Raw genomic sequence first — 23,262 nt, forward strand, 5'->3', positions numbered from 1 at the left:
GAATAAACAGCACAAAAATGCTCATTTGTAAACCATGTTGTCAGTTTTCACATAGGCAGCTTATGCTGTGTTATCAGAAGTTGTTTTAGGATAATATACTGCACAGGATAAGAAGGTAGTGCAAAACAAATTTATTTTGATGAGTTCTCTTAGTTTGACTTGGTGCAAGTGTTTTTAATGATATCTGACAAGGCAGAGCTATTCTGGTTCCTTTATTCATATACACATTTCAGCAAACTATTTTAATATATATGCTTATATATAACCTGTGGTGCGAGGAATCCTATATTACTTGTGTGGTTAAATTATTCTGTGGTCTCATTATGCTTAAGCTAAACTTGCCTTTTAAGTGTTCGAAAGTTATTCCTGCTGACATTAGCTACCATAAAAGTTTCCTTTGCCTCCTCTCATGCTAATATATTTTCATCATTTGAAAAACAACAACACTAAATTACTTTCCTCTATATACAACTAGGAAATGGAGTAACAGTTCAAAAGTTTACTGCATGACATGTCAGTAAGCGTTAATCATATCTGTATGAAAGATAAGTTCCAAGATAAATCTGTCTCTCTTCTTCTTATGTACTCCCTTAGGAAAGCCTTTGTCTCACAGCCTGAGTGCCTGCACGCTTGCAATATGGGTATAATAATACTGACCTCCCTTACTGGGCCAGTATTACTTGAGGGTTTCAAGGCATGGTTTGAAGGAATATGGAGCAGTGGCCTTGCTTGAGCCAAGGAGGTTGGGATCTGGTCAGTGCCTGGATGGGAGACTGCTTGGGAACCCCATATCCACTGCCTTGAGTTCCAGACAGGATATAAATGTAAACAATAAATAGGTAGAGAGACAGGTAGAGAAAAATGGTGTCAGTTCAATCAGTGTAAAATGACTACTAAATCAAACCAGAACCGAACTAGAGATAGGAATGGGGAAAATCAAATAGTATTTGCCGCAATTCTTAATTGCTTCTGCTGATGAAGAACGAAATGTTCTTAAACCTGAGACATAATTGGGGGAACAAACAGTACCCCTAAATCCAGTCACTGAGAAACAGAGGCAGATGAAGACCTACTCCAATGCTGTCTTTAATTTACACCCTGCATGTTGTTCCATTAAATTAATAGCTGTGATTTATTCCAATGGATTTTTGAAAAACATGCTCATTATCCTAGACACTAAAGGGAGCACAGAGCTGGGACAGGGCTTATACTGTTACTCTTTCCAACCATATGCATCTAATCCACTATATAGTCACACCTATTTTCCCTAGTTTTCTACTTTTGATTAATTATTAATTATTATTAGATATTGATCATTAACGGCTGTCCTTTGGCAATGTTCAGGCAACATTTGGGCAATCTGATGGTAATGTCAAGAACCTGGAGCACAGACTGAAGTGGAAAGAGCACAGTGACTCTGAAAGAGATCTTTAAAAAAGAAAAAAAGCTCATATACCAAACAAATCTTGGGGCCTGTGCATAATCCTTAGAATGTTTAAAAATATTATCATTCATTGCTTTATTAAGAGCTTAATTTACACAAAACTATGGATACGTTTTTTCTGTGATGTAAGAAGATTAACATTTAAAAAGGGTCCTTTTAGTTTAATATTTTTGGAAATGTTTAGCATGTTTAAAAGGTTGACTTTTAAAAGTTTGACACAGCCAAAATGTCCTTTTGGTTTATTAGTGAGGCGACTAATTAATGCAACAGATACAGCGTTTGAAACAATGCAAAGGTTCCACCTTAAATAGGCACAGAATTATGAATTACCTTAGTTTTCAATTTATTTGGGAGAGGCAGTAGCCAAAGCTATTAAACAAAATGCTTAAAATACCATACATCTATCCCACTGTACATCTGCAATAAATCCTTTTCCAAAACCAGGCTGGTATATATGACAATGAACTTCAACTCTCACCTACTTTCCCCCCTTTGCTTTTGTCTCAGATTATTTCAACAAATAAGTTATATTGTTGTTTTGTCATTGTATCATTGTTTGGTTGTATCACTGTGTGGTTTGATCAGTGAGTCCATCTTCTTTTCCATCCATCCTCATAAGCAAAACATATGCTGCAAGTGCTATATGAAATCTGGCAGATGAACCCCAACCACAAGATTATTCATGGCACCTGTGGAATCTTTGCTATTTTCTCTGTCCATAAAGTAACTCTTCTCAGCAACATTAAATATTGTAGTGTGAAAGAGAACAATTTTACGTGTTTCAATCTCAAACCATTTCATCAAAATTTATGAGTAGTTTATGGTTTGCTTTTATACTACAACTTGAGAGAAAATTCAAACAATATCTGCCCAAACTCAGGATCACTATTCAATGTTCTGTCTATGTGTTAATTATTATCGCAAAAATTATGACCTGGGAGAATGGGAGTTAAGAATTAGCCTTTCATTTTCTTCAGAGAATGAATAAATTCAAAATGGGAGGAGAATCCCACAAAGGTTGCTTCTACCCTAGCTCTTTTCCTGGAATTGGCATCATTAGTACAAGTAGTTTTAACAGAGAATCTAAATGATGATGTATATTCTGTGATGACCTTTTGAAAAACAAACAAACAAACAAACAAACAAACAAACAAAACAATAGCAAAATATTGATATTCTGCATATTCTTTGACATTTGGGGAAACTAAAGCAGCACAATCTCCTTATGTCTGACCCTTGGGATTTGACTTCTATGTCCAGATGGTACATATTTGGTGATTTAAAAAAACAACAACATCCAATTATAGTACCACTTTCTGTCAATGACATTACTATTCTGGATCTTGAATCAAACGTGATCTATTAAACAATGCATCCACAACCTTGAAGACAGTGGATGAAAAAGGGTGTGTGGACATTACTGTAAAGTGGCAGATGTGCAATTGGAGATCTGGTTATAGTTATCCCAGTTCAGATTCTTACTCCATTTTCAGAACTTGGTGCATTTTCCATGTTTTTATTGTAATGTTTAGTGTCAAACTAGCAGTGATATTTTTTTCTTGTACTTTGCCCTGTGTGGTTGATTTTTATGTTTAAACTATCTAGTGGTCCTGCCACTGCTATTCCTAGACTTGGGGCCAAACTGCACATTACATGTAGTTGCTTAATCCCTTTGCTTCCTACTAATTGTACATGCAAGACCACATGCTCCAAGCTGCTGTCCCATCCATGAGGGGAAAAGCACCTAGAGGTTGCTTTTCACTAAACAAAACTTAGTGAAACTAAGTTTAGTTTAGTAAACCTCACTAACCAACTGCATGTAATATATAACTTAGCTGCCAGGAATAACACTTTCCCCCCCATGTTGTGAATCTGTAATGTTAGTGCAGTTCTAGAAGTTAAAAACAAAGAGCTTCAAAGTAAACAGTAAAAAAGTGTTCATTTAAATGAGGACAGGGGAAGCTTTGGATCTTCAGATGTTGTTGGACTACAACTTCCATCATCCCTGACCGCTGGTGGAGGCTGATGGGAGTTGGAGTCAAACCATATTTGGAGTATCAAAGGTTCCCCAGGCATGACTTAACCTGATGCCTAGGGTAGGAGTGGCCTTTCAGATGTTGGTTTCCAACTTCTAGCAACTCCAGCCACCATTGTCAATAGTCAGACATGATGGGAACTCATGTCCAACAACCTGCAGGAGGATCACAATTTAGCCACCCTAGCCTTGAAACTTGCTTTGCAATTAGGAAATGACTTCAGGTGATGGTTTAATTTTGGAAAGGATTTTTTGTTGTTGTTCAATGGGAAAGCCCAAAATTTACTTAATATTTAACGCATATTAGGGTTTTCTCTTAAATTAAACCCTGTGAAATTATGCCAAATTTTCATGGATATTTGAATGAAACCCCAGCTAGAAAAAGAAACAGAAGAAGGGAAAAGAGAGAAAGGGAAAAAAGATGGGGATGAGAGGACAAACCAATCAGATTTGGTGTTACCAGCCAACGGAAGTTTTTAAAAAACAAATCACCGAGTGAAATCGTACATTTACTCGGAGAGAGCATCCTTTGACATTTCCTTCTAGGTGATCTCTGAGCTCCTCCAGCTTTCGATGGAGCTACATGTAAACATCAGAAAATGAATTGAAAATTATACCTATTCTCTTTTCATGTTTGTTGTTTCCGTTCTTTTTATAAAAAAGATAAGATCATAGCGCAACACATTTCTCACTGCCTTTGCAATACATCAAACATTTTATCAACACAAATATATGCTCCATATACTCTGACAAGAAAAGCAACTCATTTGGTTAAATCAGCAATTATTTTTTCAACATGTAAAAGTTAGTTCAGTTAGTAAATACAGGTTGTTTAGTGATCATTGCCTTTAGCAAACTCCCTAATTTTCAAGCATTGTTTGTAGCAAGGAGAGTGCTGAAATACTGTAGATTGTTTTCAGTGAGCGCAGTACCAAATATAGGGTCTTCCATGCAATTTCTAAATGTTCATAGCTCATTCTGATGCCTAAATTGGCTACTGCTGAACGCTAACAGCAACAATTCTTATATTTAGTAGAGAAGTACAGAATTAGGAAATCTAACAAAAGTATCAATAGGTTTTGAATGATGATCTAAATTTCAAAAGACACGGGGTAAATCAACTTGGATCCAAGGATAAGTGAATGCATGGGATTTCACAGAAGGAAAGTTTACCATCTCCTCATTCTGCTGCAGTAGTCTGAACCTCTGAAAAAACTCTCCAATGTGGAGCATGGGGCTCCTGGATGGGATCATCTCAAAACCAGGCAGACACACCTTTTATGAATGCCTGGTTTGAGGCTCCTCCCTTGGAAGGGCCTGGGGAGGAGCAGTTGGCTGTGGTGGGGTGGGAATAGCAAAAGTTCCTTCTAAGAGCTTCCTTCTTTTCACTGATCTTAGGATCCAATCCACTGAATTCAGAACCCAAAGTGCTGCATTTATTCAAGTATAAACTTACAAATCTTGCATATAAGTTTGCGGTAAGGATAGATTTTTTTTTGGAATACAATTTGAAAGCTGGATTCACAGTTAATTATGTACATATATTTGCAATGGCTATTTTTATTTTCCATTAAACGTGGACTGAAACTTGTTCTGTCCACTGCAGCAAAAGTATCCAACAGTGCAACGTATATCTTCGACTGCACCACAACCATAAATTAAAAAAAAGGGGGGGGGGGAATCAGCCTCACAGAAAGACAGTGAGGAATGTTGTAGTTGCCTTTCAGCATCATTGGCATAAGCGTAATAGCAACTTTTTCCTTTTTTTCCATTATGAAATCAATTGTATGGAATTGAATATGGGAAATAGGTGCATAATTACACTTTTCCCTTCCCCCGGTTTATGCTCAGTGCAACAACACTTTCACACGGAGCAGCTGTATAGAGCGGTATTAAGAGAAAAGAGAGGATGGCTTGTCCTGGAATAAAGGTGATACACACGCACACACACAAACACAAAATATATTTTTGAAAAAAATTGAGAAGGCAGGATTGGCAAGGAGAGTGCAGAAAAAAGAAAGAAAATTAGTGCTTCATGTGGTGCAAAAAATAACTGAAGTGAGAAGTGAGAAGTGAAATAGTGCAAGGATTAAAAACGAGAGGCCACAATTATTGCTAAATATTAACAAGGTAACCTATGCCATGCCATGTGTTCAAAACATGTTGATAAACTGGATTTTTAGATGTGTTTTTTAAATAACATAACAGCATCTCTCAGAAGACTGTATGGGCAAGGGCAGATTAAATAATAATCTTGGAACTCAGTGTGATAAACTATAGATGGAAACTGGTTTAGGAAGCTAACTGATTTTGCTACAGTTTTGACTTAATTAGTTGCACTTAGTTCCCATTAAAACGAATGGGGAAAGTTAGCCTTGATTTAAGTCTTTTTGATTTCAGTGGAAATCAAAAGGCAACTAACTTGGCATGGATCCAGCTCACCAGACATTTGTGTAATTCTTTAAAATGAACAAAGAAGGCAGTAATGGGGCCTAGCACTGCAGTAATTTTAACAGCCTTGTTATTCAGAAATGTCTCACAAAATCTCTCTCCCCATATTTCCCATTTTCACTCTTCTTAAGCATATACACACACAACAAATTCAGCTAATTTGATTACAAAATGAGTATTTTTAAAGTACAAAGTAAAAACTGAGAAGTCAATCAACAATCTTACATTTGAAACAGGAAAACTGCATGTTTTAATCTGACTTCATCCACAAATCACTTAAACGACAAAACTTGAATCTAAGCAACCTTATCCTATTTAAATAAATGAAACTAAGCCATTTTAGTGCCACTAAGTGGTTTAAGAGAGAAGAACGTGTCATTGTTTTTATATAAATGTAGCATGAACATAATTTTATTCTTGCCATCTATCAGAGAAGTGTTAATTATTCACAAATGGTAGGCTCCTTAAGGAAACTTTGGCTATTCCCCCGCCCCCCGATACGTAGTAACATCCAGAGCTAGGCACTTGGCAACTTGCCTTCAGCTAACTGCATTATGGTGGCTCTTGTGTAGCACAGAAACAAACAAAATGTGATCCAACAGTGATAAAAACACTGAAATAAAAACAATGAAATGGTGAGAAAGATAATAGCCCCACCCTCTGCCTCCCCTCCCCGCTCCCTCCAAAATAAAAGTGTAGGCTATAGAAGAAAACTTGCAAAATAAAAGTTAGAAACATATTTACTTTGAGGGATCCAACTCTACTAGCAACTCCTTTGCTTTCATCCGGGCGTCTAATTTGCTACAATGGGGGAAGATGGATAAAAAAGACAGAAGAATAAAGAAAAAAGTGAACTTAAAAAAATTTCCACACAGTCAGTTAGCAGTGCATGCAAGACATCAATTTGACTTTCTGACACACTTCTAGGGAACAAGGACACAGACTCTTATTTCTGGATCACATTATGACTCGTTTGCTGAATTCTTCTCTTTAATTACGGATTCAGTACTGAAAGTGTGCATGCGATAGTTGTTACTAATATTTTTAAAAATACATAAACCATAAGATATTTGAAATCCTGGATTTGGTTCATGACGAATGAAGTACTGACACAAATATAGGACAAATGTCTTTGTCTTTAAGCCAGGTCAGTGAACTTGTGCTATGTGCGATGGTTGAAGAGTGTCAAGCACACAAATTAGAGACATGAGTATTGCAAAGCTTTCAGCCCTGCAAAATATTAGTGATAACTGGGAGAATTATATACAGCTGCCCCATGTTAAAAGAAATTAGGATATTAGACACAGTCCTTAGTTCCCAATTAAATAATTTTGCTGCCCAGCCAGAAAATTTTAATGCCATACCAACAGCAACTTAACAATAGCCAAGACACGTCTTAGTTTTGCTTTCAATACGAGCCTCCTTGTTGTTTTCCTTGCTTATGTTACGGTAATTCTGTATTGTGCAGAGGAATGAAGAAACAGTTCTGTAGCTACTGCTTATCAAGCTTTCATATTGCTAGGAAGAAAATTTAAAAGTAAGCAGAAAAAAGTTATACACTAAAGAATCTTCATTTTTATCATTTGTATTTTTATAAAAATGGTAAATAAGCTTACTAAATAATATCAAGTCCAAAGTTTTGTATGTGATTCAGATGAAACATTTAAATTTGTGTAAATAATGGAAAAGGTTCCTGCTAGAATGGACTGGATAACAAATAGGCAATACTAGGAATACATAATATCCCATGCTGCCCTACTAGATGCAACAGGACTTCTATCTCCCCTCCTCACCACCAAAGCCCCCCCAAAGAAGCTCCTCTGAACTTCCTCTCCTTGCCTCTTTCCTGCAGGCCCCACCCACCCTGCTCCAGAAAGTTCCTCAACATTCTGGAGCAGACTTATGGAATACACAGGGGGTTGGGAAGGAATTCTGTTGCAAAAGCAGAATTCCGTTGCAAAAATGAGCTGACACTATTTGATGTCATCCAATAATAGACAGTCTTAAAAGGTAACTCATTTTGACAATATGGAAGATTCCAATTGGTTCAAAGTAAAGTGCACATTTTCAGACATAGTAAAAGGCTGGGCAGATCTCTTGTCATTTGGCTGGCTAACAAGTAGTTAGCTGCAGACGCTGGTCATCCAACAGGTCAATAGGTCATAAGACTACCTCTCTAACCTTGAGCTAGAGCAGGCCTTTCCAAACTTTTCATGTTGGTGGCACACTTTTTAGACATGCATCATTTCACGACACAGTAAATCAGTTTTACTAGCAAGCCAGAGATTAAATTAACCCTGGGAGGAGCATGGGAAGCGTTTGTGCGACAAACCTACACACTGCAGCCGACACACTAATGTGTCACAAACGCACAGTTTGGAAAGCCCTGAGCTAGAGGCTTAATATTTCTGTGCCTTAATTCCCCATTTGTTAAAATGGCATATTGCGCAAGTGTTTTGATTAGAAATTCATAGAATGCATACAAGTGTAAGCAGAAAATATATAAGAGAAAATGAGAAACCCACAAGAGAAAAGGCTTGTTGCAATATTTTCTTCTCAAAAAGGAATTCAGACAGTATGTTTGCTAAGCACCTAGGTCAGAGAAATAAAACAGGCGAAACTATATAACAGGAAAAGTGGAAGTCAGGTAACATAATAAAGCAGATAACAAAATGCAGTGGGTTGGAATAATAAACAACGGGGAGTGAAAAGCAAAGAAAGAGGAAAAAGATCATACAACAAGAGCTAAGGGGGAGGGGTAAAATGAAGTAAAGGAGTTTTTATATAGGCTCCAAAATACAGGCAATTGCACTGGAGGTTCAACATTACAGAAGATACAGACATCAACATCAATTCAAAATATTGAAAGAAAGTCTAAAGATTGCATTCCTAAAAGTACCTAACTAATCAATTTCTCTTATATTAAATAATGGGAATAATTCCTCCAATAGGAGCTGAATTATTAACAAAAAAGAAATGTACAGCAAATCAAGTATTATTATTTTTTGAACACAATAATCTAAAAATGCCATGTTTTTCTACTATTTTATCTTCTTTGAAATGATTTTAAACTTGTTACTACTAGATAGCAATTTTTGAAACTGTTACAATGTTTCACTGTATTACACAATCAAGAACAAATATAGGGCACAGGGCTTCCAGCGCTGAGGCACAGGGACATTTCTGGCTGGGATCCAAAAGATGCCGCTTCTGCTAGCGCATGCGCAGAATTCTGCCTCATCTGCAGCTCCCCCAACCTGCCTCTAGAGGCTCCAGAACAGTGTACAGTATTGTGGACTGAGGGATGGTGGTGAATTGATAACTCCAATCTGCTTTCCTAGAATCTAGCAACTGGGAAAGCAGTTTCCCAGGAGGATTTGAAGAAGAGAAACAGCAAGCAGTGAAAGGTTATAACACTCCACTCCCTCTCCCTGATTTATCTCTGCTTTAAATCCTCTACTAATACAGGGAAAATTTGACTGAGAGAAAAGTAAGGAAAAGTCATTATTCAATAGGATTGAAGGAAACCTTTAGACACACACTATTGTTTCATAAGCAGCTCTGAGGTGAACGGAAAGCAAGCATATCTGTGAGAATGTGTATTTTATTCTACAGATGTCTTAGCAGTCAGTTTGCACAGCCCAAGAAATACAAATAGGCAACTGATGGTGAATATGCAGCAGAATATATTTCTGAGACCAGCCTCAAGCGTCACAAGTATTTGGAAGTAAAAGTTTTCACAGTTTTTTTTGCTAACTTGGGGCTGTAGCTGTAAGCCCAAACATTTGGTGAAGAAATTTAGGACTATAGAAAAATTAAGAAGCACCCTGCATACAGTGGTAGTTAATAACAATGAATCAGAAACATATCTCAGGTGCTCAAAATTTTGAGCTAAACACTCTTTTATCATCTCTGAAGAAATGAGCAACCAAAACTTTGTGGATATTTATCACACTTTTGCCAAAAGTAGTATGAATCTATTGAGGCATCTGAGGTCTGGAATGGAGTAGAAAATACTCTTCCTGAAGGAGTAGTTTTTTATTCAATAACTCTTTCTGTAAAATGCTCCCCCACCCCCCCCCAAAAAAAAACCTTTTGAAAAATGAAGGTTATGGCCTGTGAAGTTTTGTTTTTTTGTTATGTGAAGTCCAAAACAAACAAGAAGGTTCAGAAAAAGGGAGACTGTTGAAGGTATCCTAAATGATGACTCAGGGTAGCAGGGTTCTTTTAGTGCCAATGGTGTTGGAGCTGTTTGTGGCAGGCAATTTGTACATAGCATATCTCCAGGATGGGGGTTAGAGTGTCTTCATCTGTATCTAAACTAGATGAAGTATGTAGATGAGTTTTGTGGTCAGAGAATGATCAACCTATACAAACATATAAATATTGAGCTATATTAATATTGATAACATGGGGTAAGGAAAGCCATGAATCTAAATAAAACTGCTAGTACATGAATGCTAGCAATGGATAAGAAAGCCTCAAACATATGGCCAAGCTTTAAAAACTGTCAAGAAGTAATTTTAATGGAAGCAACCACTTGGAAAATAATTCTAGGGAAAAAAATATTAGTATAGAATCTCTGGTTTATTAAGTTAGAAACTGATCTTTCTCAAAGAGAGCAAACACTGTTATGCTATGTCATAAATTAAAAGTATATTTTAATCATTAAGAAATTAAATGTTTTGTTATGCCACCCACACATTTCTACTATCTCATACCCTCCAACATTTCTCCAATGAAAATAGGGACGTCCCATTCCATAATGATAATTTTACTATTTATAACCCACAAATCTTACTGGGTTGCCCCAGCCACTCTGGGCAGCTTCCAACATATATAAAAGCATAATAAAAATTAAACATAAAATAACTTCCCTATACAGGATTGCCTTCAGCATGCTCGGGCGGTGGATAACTCCATACCCTCTAACATTTCTCCAATGAAAATAGGGACATCCTAAGGAAAAGGGGGACATTCCAGGATTAAATCAGAAACCGGGATGGCTTCTCTAAATCAGGGATGTCCCTGGAAAATAGGGACTCTTGAAGGGTTTACTATCTCCATTCCAAGACATAAAAATGGTGTTATAGTTCAGTTTTCATAAAAAAATAATTACACTGAAAGGAAAAATTTTCTGAAAGGAGACACAGGTATGCAGAAGTTAAAGGCAGACTTCTGAAAACTAAAGGGACAATATGCATTCTCATAATTCTGATACAGTCAGACTTCATTAAGTCTCAATGACTTAAGTGTGCCCATTCTAAGCCAGCAGCAGTCAATAACATGGCTTACTGACAGAGTGGGCTGCTGGAGCTTACTGAGAGGGAGAGGGGAGGAGCTTGGCCCGGTTCAGCATGTGGCAGCAGGAATATCAGACTGCCTCTGCCATCATGCACCACACCCTCTCGGTAAGTGTCAGCGACCCACTGTGCCTGGAGGGTAATGGTGCCCCACTGGCGCTGCCTCCCTGGTCACTACTGCTCCAAGCATAACTTAGTCTGCACCCATTCCATGAGCCCTTATCAAAATTAAGTAAATGACACTTAAATCCTATTGAAATCAATATCACATCAGGTGATTTCATATTATAGATTATCAACCATTTTTAATCATATGGCTAGGCAGTCATAATCAAGTACACTGCCAGCATTTCCCATCAAATCTGTGCACACTTTGGACACCTGTTCAAGTTCTCAGATATAAAACAGGAAGAAAATGCAGTACAATAATTGAAAACATCTTTAGGCAATGTGAAACACAACCCACACTTTCTATCTATTCAATTCTATCTATTCAATCTATTCAATTTGAAATAGAAAACAATTTATTTGTCAGAAAAAAAGATTCAAAGAAGTATGTATGTTAAAAGATTACTTAGTTGGTTTTGTGCTTCTAGATCAAAGGTCTAAAATAACCTATAAAATACCCAATTTCTATTTATTATCCCTTAATATAAAATGAAATATAACATTATTCATGTATATAAAATATTAGGCTTTCCATATTATAGCTATGGAAATCTCTTACCTGTAAAAGAAAATTCATATACCGTACATATTTCCCAACACTCAAATCAGTTAATATATAACAACCACAAGAACAATAATTAAGCATACAACGCAAAGTCCAAAAAGCTTAATAAAACTTAGCAGCAATCAAATAAATCCAAAACTGTCTGCAAATGCCTCAACAGTCCAAAGCCTTCCAAAATAAATAAGTGTTCTGTTTTGTGCAAGCTGTAGAGAGTAGTTTGGGATAAATTTCTCTCTCAAAATACTAGAACCTGGGGCCATCCAATGAAGCAGAATTTGGAAGATTCAGAACAGAAAAAAGAAAGAAATTCCTTCCACAAGACGTAGTGGTGGCCACCAATATGGATTATTTTAGACTAATTTATGGAGGATAATACTACTATAATAATATCTAGTCATGACAGCTATGTTCTACCTCCATTGTTGGACACAGTTGCCTCCTGAATACCAGTACAGGTCTGAAGAGAATTTTCAAGGACCCCAATAATGTTTGCAGGATTCAGGCTCTGAGTTAAGCTCAACAAAGGTTTCTACCTCATATAGTGAAGCCATGTACAGGGCCTGATTTACTGTACCCTGAATGGAGGCTCAGAACAGGCAAGACACTCTTTTAAGTACATTATTTCCAGTGTGTGAAAATCTTAAGAAAGCTACACTTTAGCATCATACAATTATGTGTGGAAGCTCACAGGCAGTCAGTGCAGCTGCCACCGACCTGGTTGGATGCTTTTGCCTCCCAAAATTTATCAAAAAGCAATCTGCAGCATTTTGTGCAAGCCATAACGCCAGAATTGTCTTCAAGGACAGCCCCACGTAAAGCACATTGCAGCAGTCAATCATAGAGGTTATGAAAGCATACATCTATGGATGTAGCATGGTATAGAAATTTAATAAATAATAATAAAAATAATAATAAAAGGTAAGCATGGTCAAAACCTGGATCTCAAAAAAGGGACACATAGACCTAATAAAAGTCTATATTTATTTAGTTAGACTGTGAGATTACTGAGTAAGATGTGCCTGCAGAGTGTTGCAGAGTTAAAATCATTTGTAGAGCAGTATGTGCAAAATATAACAGCATGGATTTTTTTAATCTGACTGCTGGATGGCCCAATGTTGAAGCAACACCTTTTCTCCATTTTAACACGGTCATTTGTAGTCATCTCACAGTGGTGACCCACATAGAAGTCAGCCTGTTTAATGCATGTAATCCCTTTTAAATCTCAGTTACCTAATGGTAGGGTAGGTCAATACCATGATGCACACATGGATTTATGACTTGAAGAGAATGTAGGGGTAGCCAATGTGGTGCTTCCTGATGCCTATGGCCTTATACTCCCATCAGTCCCAGTTGGCATGGCTAATGGTCAGGGATGAAAAATAAATAAAGAAGAGTAGTAACAACTCCACAAAATAAGTAAGATGATATATATCCATTTTTGTAAACTTAATGATTATATTATATGGACAAAATCTTAAATTGCCCTTCTGAAACAGAAGAGCACCTCCCATTCATGGAAGGAATGTGACCCAGATGAGGCTCCCTCTTGCTCTCAGTGATGGTGGGGACTGGGGAGGTAATTTTCACTGGTTACCTCTTCCTCCTGCTGCCCCCCCCCCCGCCTCCCATATTGATCTGGAGCATCCTCCAACATTCCAGAGCAGAATCTTAAGGAGCTACGGGGGAATTGGCAAAATCTCCCTTCCTCCTAACAGCAACATACCAAGTGGAGTCCTGCTAATGAGAACATAGGAACCAAGTCATAATGTTTAGATACGGAGAGATGAATCTCAAATATCCAAAATGGGAGATTGGAAGAAAAAAACAAGTCTAGATAGCCAATGAAGAATCAAAATAAGTAATGAAAACAAAGAGGCAAAAAATGTTCTGTCAGTCAGCTTTAAAGTCAATCCCTACTGGTTCTAGGTAAGTGCAAAAGAAAGGAGAGATGTAAAAAGTACCTTTGGAGCCTTAAAAATGCCTGCTACTTAATATGCAGTTAAAACATTGTTATTACAAAGTAAAGGACATGGGTTTATATAGTTTGGAGTCACAAAACTAATACCAAAGGGAAAGAACAAAGTAGCAACCACTCCCTGATTACCAAAATATGCTAGGAGAGGTGGCCTTAAAAAACACAAAACCCTCCCAGCTCTGAGCATGCTCTGATAGGTCTACTAAATCTACTCTGAGGCAGACCTACTAATGTTGTGCTATGGCTGTATGCTAATTTTTGTGTTCTGATTGGTGGGACTGCTCTCATGACAACAGGAGGAGGCTGGAACCTGTAAAACTGCTAGGGCTACTAAGAAAATGCATTTTTAAAACTCGGTTCTTCTGCCTGGAGATGAATGGGAGAGACCTCCTCACCAAAGCAATAGTATGGATCAGGCATGACTGAACAGTGGAGAGAGCTAACTGCCCAGAGAACAGGAGACTGACAGAAATGTCTCCAGGGAGTTCCTCTAAGTTGAAATGAAATTTTGGGCAAAACTACTGTGTATGTATGGGACGCGGGTGGCGCTGTGGGTTAAACCACACAGCCTAGGACTTGCTGATCAGAAGGTTGGTGGTTCGAATCCCTGCGACAGGGTGAGCTCCTGTTGCTCGGTCCCAGCTCCTGCCAACCTAGCAGTTTGAAAGCACGTCAAAGTACAAGTAGATAAATAGGTACAGCTCCAGCGGGAAGGTAAACAGCGTTTCCGTGTGTTGCTCTGGTTCGCCAGAAGCGGCTTAGTCATGCTGGCCACATGACCCAGAAGCTGTACACCGGCTCCCTCGGCCAATAAAGCGAGATGAGCGCCGCAATCCCAGAGTCGGCCATGACTGGACCTAATGGTCAGGGGTCCCTTTACCTTTACCTTACTGTATATGTAAAAAACAAAACAAAAAGCTTTTGCCTTTTTTTTTTTAACTGGGTTTTTGCTTCCATAAGCAGCGTTGTAATCCTAGGGTCAGATTATTCTTCAGGGGATGAGGCTGAGGATTTGGAGTTGGAATTGCCCTCAGGGCCAGTGGCCCTGGATGTACATGCTAAACCAGAAGCACTTGTACAAGAGGAGCCCATTGTGCCAGTACCTCCTGGGCCTGAGGAGGTTGTATTGCCCTCCTTGAACAGCAGTTCAGAAGGTTCAGTAGAGTCATTGTCTCTTCTGCTCCACTGGAGTCAATAACTGCTAAGACGAGTTGGGTCCCTTCATATTCAGAGAATTTCATGGAAAGCAGAACTAGTGACTGTGGCACAGCTCCAGCTCCTATTTGAGGCTCTTGTCTTTTTTTCATGTTTTTTATGACAGAATATGTTTTTTTCTGTCAGTCTGCACTTTTTATGGTCATGCCTATTGCCCCTTAAAACACGTTAATGTCTAAATGTTCAGCTGTCTTCTGCCAGTTGATGTATTTCCCTTTTTAGCAAGAATTCTCTGTATCTTTGGGTTATTTTACAAGACTTCACTATTTATTACATTTACCAAATATCTTAATTTTTCAATAGTTCATCATGAAAAAAGATAAAATGGTTTGACCAAAATAGTTTACCGGTAGTTAACAAGAAATTGGATTAGAAAGCACAAAGTCTCTGCACCATTTTTAGCAGATTGATTCTCTGTAACCTGTCCAGTTTTTTGCACAGAGGTCACATTGCCTGGTGTAGGGGGAGGAGCAGTTGACAAGAGATGAGTGAATAACAAAGGATATATTTTTTACAAAGACTAAAATCTTTGACCTAGTTAGTGATTATCATTTTCAAACTCCGCTCCTCATTTTATATCTAAAATTAGGATAGCAGCAGGATGAGAAATTTAATCTTCAGCAAATTAAATTCCCCATCATGCTCTCTGAAATAAGAATTAGATATAGCCTTTGGCTAGATAAGTAAGCCATAGTACAAATATTTAACAGTAAAGAAAGAGACTTAGTCATAATGAACATTATTCCCCATTTTATTTCCCCCAGTCTTACTGAAGAATAGCTATACTCACTTAAAACTGGTGCAATGAAATGGAAAGCAAAACACTTTGTCGGAAATGCTTAACCCTTCAAAGCCTGCTACAATTTCCCCCCGGTTTTTGGCTACCATTGCCAGCAATTCTACTTTAGATTTCATGCTATTATATTTATCAGGATGTATTTCAAAGATGTCTGGCAAATGCAATTTCAACGAGTTCAACCTAACAAGTCAAAGTGATCTCAGGGCTAGTTTATACACGGAAGCGGTCTGCTTTCCGTTGCTCCATACAATTCTTCCCAATCAACCCTTGAGTGTGAAATTGAAGAGAGATACAACAGCATGCACAGAGCTGCAGACAGATACAGCCAGCAGTGGTAAGCAGCGATTTCTCTGAGAATACTTGCTGGACAAAAACCTGACATGATAGTGAAAATGACTGCCTTCTACTGCTGGCTATATGTATTTAGAGCTCAGGTCACAGTGACATTTCTCCATGTGCTTCTGTACCAGGGACAATCAAGAGACATTGCACAAAAGGGGGGGGAGGGGGGAGCATCCTGTTTGCATGAGTGAGCTGGCCGACACACTACTAATGACCTAGCTACTACAATAAGCAAAAAACAAAAACCCCAAAATATATTAAATTCACCTATCAAAATTAACAAGGGATTTCTCTTAAAAGCAGTTATTTTTTTAATATCATGGGATGCCAGTAAGATAAAACATCACATATGTGTGTGTGTGTGTGTGTGTGTGTGTGTGTATATGTGGTGTGTGTGTGTGCACACTACATCATAGCATCCCTGAGGCTCTGTACCCAGCACACTCCCTTAAATCCACCTCTGTACAGTGGTGCCTCGCAAGACGAAATTAATCCGTTCCGCGAGTCTCTTCGTCTTGCGGTTTTTTCGTCTTGCGAAGCACGGCTATTAGCGGCTATTAACGGCTTAGCAGCTTTAAGAAAAAGGAAACTCGTCTTGCGAGTTCTTCGTCTTGCGAGGCATTCATCTTGCGGGGCACCACTGTATCTCTCTGTGTGTATAGATATATATATATATAGATAGATAGATATAATATAGATATGTGTGTGTTTATGCTAAAACTTTGACATTTACTCAGAATGCAGCTTTAATTAGGTTACAAGTATCTCTCCAAGATGTAATTTTGAAAACAGCATAGTGCATCAAATTATAAACCAGATAGAATTTCGTAAAGAAATCATGATGCATTTTTCCCAGCACTCCTGATTAAATTTTACTATACAGGTTTTCTCTGAAAAGAGGAATGAAACCGGTTAAAAAGTTCCAGACATTTGAAATCCAATAATTTTCCTCTGACATATAAAGTGGACACTATTTAAATTTCATTTAACAAGATAGAACCTGAAAAAATCCCAAACTATCCAGTGCAAATTCAGTATGAGCAGGAAGGAAGGAATGTTCTAGCATTCAAACAATGCTTAATGGAATTCTCAAGGGCATGATTTCTCTAACTTACACTCTACTGTCATAAAAATCAAGCAGTACATCATCACAACATTGGTTCACTTAGTAGTATTAACATATGTCAGGAAGTAAGTTAGCCTACCTATAGCAATAGCAGGATAATTCAGAGTTTATTTAACAATAATAGTTACAACGTGCTAGAGCTTTTCAAAGGATAAAAAATAACAATCCCAAACTTTTCTGAACAATCCAAATGTTGGCATTGAAGGGTTTGTTTTTTCTCAATAGTCTAAAAATAATTGAAACCTGGAAGGTTTCAACCACCTTTTATTAGGTACTGGTAAAGAGAAGGCATGGCCCCCAGACACACCGTGCTGATATAGTAAGATATAAAATGTTCTATAAAGTATTCACTGCTCTAACTCAGTGAATAACAGAACCCTTGAGTCATGGATCTTCTTGCACCAAAGGCTAAATGCAATCTGTGCATCTCCTCTCCCTTTCCCCAGCATAATAGGTTAAAAGTCAACACAGGGCATCTGATAGCAGATAGCCACTTATAATTCTCCAAGCTGTCCAATCCAGCACTGCTATTTGGCCTGGGCATGCACATGTGGTTACAGATGGCTCTGGGAACTTTTGGAAGTGGCTGGTGAGCAGTAAGAGACATATAGATTTAGAGACTGCTGGGAAATTGGAGGGAAAGGAAAACTGGAACCATGTGGCATCAAAAATTGTGGGGCCTTAGGTCATTGGTATTACATGCACTGCATGTAGAAAGTTCAAGGCTGAATATCCAGCTTCTCCAGCTGAAAAACTTCAGTGTATCTCTGCATAGCAACAACTGACAAACAGCTGAAAAACTTCAGTGTATCTCTGCATAGCAACAACTGACAAAAGGAATTTGAAACATTAAAATTCTGCTTAAACTCAGCTTCTAAAAATGGCACCTTTTGTATCAACATGTTTTTCTACACAGAGAAATTAAGGCACAGACCTCAAGAACTGAGCCTATAGTTTTTACTTAGCTTGTTCACTCAAGTTTAATAAACTTCCAAGTTTCCCCCCAATAATAGTATTTCAAAGTATGTCTCAGTTTATTTTGAACCCCGCTGCTGATGAAAGAAACAAATTCAAGTGCAATTTAAAGTTCCAACAAGCTTCTTTAGGAAACCCATTTTATATTGTCCACCAATTCCTCTAATCTGTTTTAACATAGACACGCAATCAGTATTAAATGCCAAAACATTGAAACAAAGATAAGTCAGTGGCTGGGTATGTTACTATGACTTGCTGATACAAAATAAATAAATTCGGCAAAAAAAGTTAACTGCCAGACACTTGCAATCATTTTAAGAATCTGGGAACCACAATCAATTAGATAAGATGGATTACTTTTTACCATTTCCTTTATTAAACACTGCAATATTGAACAAGTCAGAAAGAAAGCTTTTTGATATGATATTTACCAATTGAATACAGATGAGGAATTCACTTGCTAAAATAAATTATAATATTTACTGCTCTTGCTAGTTGCCGAACTTTGCTACAAATATATCACACATTGAGTGTTATACCAAACATATTGGATCACCTGCATAAGTAAAACCAGTGTGAAATAATACCTAAAATACTGACTAGTAGTCTAAAAGGTTGGCATTAAAACTTTCTTTCTATGTAATTTAGAATTTCCAAAGAGAAGGCAGCAAGTATCCAAGTTAAATAAACATTGTTTGGCTTGAAAGTGTTTTAAATATGCTAAGATGATGCTGAGGCAGAGAAATGCCACAGATCAAGAAGTCACAAATGTTTTTGCAGAAAGCATACTATGAGTCTAGTTCTACTGATTCAGGGGCAGGGTTAACTGCACTTTCCTGGGGGAATAAAACACTGTAAGGGATTCATGACTAGTATTGCAATAGAGAACAGACAAGCACTTTTAGATATAAGAATTGCAGGCTTAACAGCAGTGGTTCAAAAGAACAGCAGCTATTTAATCTAAGAACGTTCATACCCTCTTTCTTCTTTCACACTATTGCTTGGACAGCAATGCATGTACAAGTAAACTATCTTTCTCACACATTTATCAGTCTCCACAGAGTAAGTTTCCATGCGAGCAGCAGAAGGCATTTATCAACCAGACAAATCACACATCCCATGAATATTGGACAGGCACAGTACTTACTTTTGGTGTTGGGCAGGAAGCAGTGGAGAGGCGAGAGGTGGCCTGTGCACGAGGAGATTCTGAAGGGGTAGTGCTAAGTGAGGCCGTGTCTCGTGGAAGCACCTGAACACCACGAGATATGATGGAATCTGGAATCTAAGCATAAAAATAAATTTAGTTAATTTCACACTGCATTATAAAATGGCTCAATATCAAAATATTTATATTCAAAATAGACTATAGTGCCAACTTGAATAAAATATTGTGGGGGCCCAGGTAAGTCTCACTCTGCCTAACCAATCACATGATGCAGTGCACAAACATCATTCAAATCGCAATGCCCGTCAACTTTGGGGAGCCCCAGCCCCCTCAAAACTTTTTGGGGGGAGCGAAGCCCCCATGGCACCTAGGAGTTGGCTCCTATGGAGCAGATTATCATTTTCCTCCCTCCTGGTAATCAGGGTGGGGGGCACTGGGCAGTCTTGGGGTTAGGGCTCGCATCCTCTCCAACACAAACGCCTGCTCATAGGGCTCTGGGCTCCCTTTGTTGACACCTGTCATCTCTGAGTATATTTCTATATGAATTAAAGAAAAATGGTAGCATGTTGCCCAAAGAATTGTGAGGGAGTGAGAAGTTACCCCGAGGAGAGCTAATGGGTGGAGAAGCATCATGCTGAACTTGAGAGTGGAGTTGCTGAGCTTGAATAATAAGCTTCTGGTTCTTCAACTCTTCAAAAATATTTATGAGCCATTTCTTTACAGTGCATTTGGGATCCCTTTTTAATTTAATTTTTACAACCTGTCTTCACCCCCTTTTAGAATAGAACAGACTTTTTAGAATCTAATATAATGATAATTATATATTTTCCAGCATTAGTATTAGTACTAATTAGTACTAATGCCATCAGTACCAGTAGTACTAATTAGTACTAATACCATCAGTACCAGGAGAAGAAGTAGAAGTCCTGAACCAGGATCTGGAGGTAGTAAAGGACTGAATGTTCGCAAAAAACTGAAGCTCAATCCATAAAGAAAGGAAGTGCTATGGGTGGATGGTTCCCACATCCAGAAGCTGGCAGAATAACCAGTTCTTCTTGAAGGTGCACCCCTTGAAGGTGCAGATGTGCAGTTTGAAGGTACTCCTGGACTCATCATTGACACTTTTGAGGGACTTGGTGGTACCTATACCCAACTTTGGCTGACACAACAGACATTTATAAGTAGGGATCTCCTGGCTGTGGTTACTTGTACTCTTGAGAACCTCCAAGCTAGACTATTGCAATGGGCTAGCATTTAAGAAGGGATCAAAAGAATATATATATATATATATCTATATATCTATATCACTATTAGCTTGTACAGTTTTTCAGTTTTGTGAAAATCTGAGGGATCAAAAGAAAAAAAAAACACACACGCAACTTTCTCCATTCACTAGAAATAGTTACAAGCACAGATGGAAAAGAAATGAAAGCACTGAGGAAGCAATGAGCATGGAAAGGGGAACAGCCGAAATGATGATCGATCCACCCACAAAAACAAATTGTCTGTGACTTTGTGTGGAGCAGTTTGGAGCTCAGTTTCACCAAATCAAACTATCCCCATATCGGGTAAACTGAAATTTACAGGGAGAAGGCATAGAGACTGGTGTTGTTTGAGGGTAACACCACATATACTACACATATTAAATGTAAATGCAAACAGCTACAAATACACTAAACTCTGATGCACACAAGCCCATAGTCTTGCCCTTGTGGAAATCAGCAAGCAGTCCCTCTGTATGCAGCCTCAGAAGCACAGCATTCCCCCCACCACTTGAACAGGGTAACGGTATCCTTCTCCCATGAAACAGCAATGGGAAGAAGAGTCCCTGGAGGAGAAAGGAAAGACTAACAGGTGTGACCAATGGACTCCATACTGATCAGTCAGGGATTCAGAAGGGCAACAGGGGTTCCCATACTATGCAATGAACATTACTGGTATATGAGCTGGGATATGGTTTCACTTAAGACTAATTTGGCTGCTTTTATTTCTTACACAAATATGAGGCTGGGAAGAGCCTTTCTTCTATCTCTATGCTCTGATTAAATGTGGGGAAAGCCTGTGTTTTATTTTTCTGTGCAATTCAGGGGTTCAGAAATAGGGAAAGCTGCCTTTCTCTCTTAATTTGGTGGGCAGAGGAGGGGGGCAGGGGCGCTGGGTATAGGGGGTGCAAGGGGCTTCAGCCCCCTCAATATTTTTAAGCAAGGGGTTGATCCCCCCCTATTGAGGGGGCTGCCATCCCCTACTGTCTCTGGATGATTTTTTGCCCTCTGCACCCCCACAGCAATTGCCAAAAAATTGTGGGTGAGAGATATAAACCAAGGAATTAGGGTCATATTCTAGTCCAACCCCCTGCAATGCAGAAACATTGGCATGATTTTTGCCAATTTCTCCATCCTTCTGCAGACCTCAGTGTCACTTCCCATGCTGTTCCAGAAGGTCTCCTGCACTTTATGGAAAATATTTTTGAGGGGCACAGTGGGCTGAAGGAATAATTGAAAAAGCCCCCACCTGTAGGAACACCCAATTAGTGGAATTCTGCTGCAGGCAAGGCTGGAACCAAGCCAGTAGTATTAAGATCCTAAAAGCACCTTTGTTTGTAAACAATTCCATTGTTCAAAATGCATTTAGCCAGGGATTTCTGATTCATATGTTAATATCTAAAGAAATGAAGTTAGTGAAAAATGAATTTAGTAAATGGATTTCTTCTTATTTCTTCTATTTTTGCTCTCGGTATTCTGATTCTCTGAGGAAATATTCCAATGATTTTGAGTTAGCTGACTAAATCTTCTACAGGTTCCTTATGGATGCTTGTGAAAACCAGAGAGTAAGGGGACATTTTTATATTTTCCCTAGGCTACTCCACAGTATTGGGCAGCTCAGAGAGGTAAACTCACATAGCTGGTTTTCTCAATTTCCCTTAAGAATACAAAAACCCTATTAGACTTTTATAAGTTTGTTGAATTATTCCATTTTTGCCACTTATATTTGTAGAAATGCTTACATTTCAAGCTAAAATCATATCTACATGTGGCCATTACTGATTTTTTTTTAATTCCAAATTTCAGTTTTACCGTTATTCTGAGAATAAGGCTACTTTTATTAATGAGATTTTAGAAAGAAAGCCAAGTAAGTGACCAGCAACAGCAGAATATGTCTGATAACAGAGGAAGAAATTAGCACAATGAAATTAACACTGAAGCACTCAAAAGGGAAGCACTGTTTAAGCCTTGGGGCATGAAAATAAGGCACCCGTTTAATACAAGTGAATGGAGATGAAGACACACTAAGACGTTTGCTCTATAGAAGCAAATGACATACTTCAGGATAAAAGCCTTCAAAATGGTCAATTAGGTCATGAAAGAAACTGGTGTCTTCCCTATTTCTCTTATGAGATGCTCCCCACTTTTTCAGGAGTTGGTAGAGTGATTCTGACCAGGATGATAAGCTGCTCACACCTCTCTCTTTTCAGCTCCACTTCACTGCTTCCTCTCTGTTCCATTAAGGTATATATTCTAAGATAATGTACCACTGAGTTTTCAAGTCACAAGTTTATTGCCCAGTAAATACAAGTGAGATGGCTAGCACAAGCACTGAGGAAGAAAACCATCTGCAAAAAGCAGGTGGTGGCAGCACCAGCTGCATGACTTCAAAATAATTTTTAGCGCATGCATGGGGAACCTCTAGCCAACGGCTCAA

The 23,262-nt window shown here is 38.3% G+C and overlaps 1 protein-coding gene across 30 annotated transcripts in view; it reads right to left on the reverse strand.

The window, feature by feature from the left end:
* Positions 1 to 23,262, reverse strand: part of GPHN (gephyrin) — a 233,067-nt gene that overhangs the window by 69,818 nt on the left and 139,987 nt on the right. For 12 of the 30 annotated variants that reach the window (XM_077928093.1, XM_028725755.2, XM_077928122.1 and 9 more), the window contains 3 exons: positions 19,546 to 19,680; positions 6,675 to 6,731; positions 3,987 to 4,058 (listed from right to left, as the gene is read on the reverse strand). In XM_077928093.1, coding sequence (XP_077784219.1) covers positions 3,987 to 4,058; positions 6,675 to 6,731; positions 19,546 to 19,680 — 264 coding nt within the window. The remainder of the gene's footprint in view (positions 1 to 3,986; positions 4,059 to 6,674; positions 6,732 to 19,545; positions 19,681 to 23,262) is intronic. The other 18 variants (XM_077928104.1, XM_077928115.1, XM_077928156.1 and 15 more) reach the window with 2 other exon arrangements.

Source organism: Podarcis muralis, chromosome 1, assembly GCF_964188315.1.
Source record: "Podarcis muralis chromosome 1, rPodMur119.hap1.1, whole genome shotgun sequence".
Lineage (NCBI taxonomy): Eukaryota > Metazoa > Chordata > Lepidosauria > Squamata > Lacertidae > Podarcis > Podarcis muralis.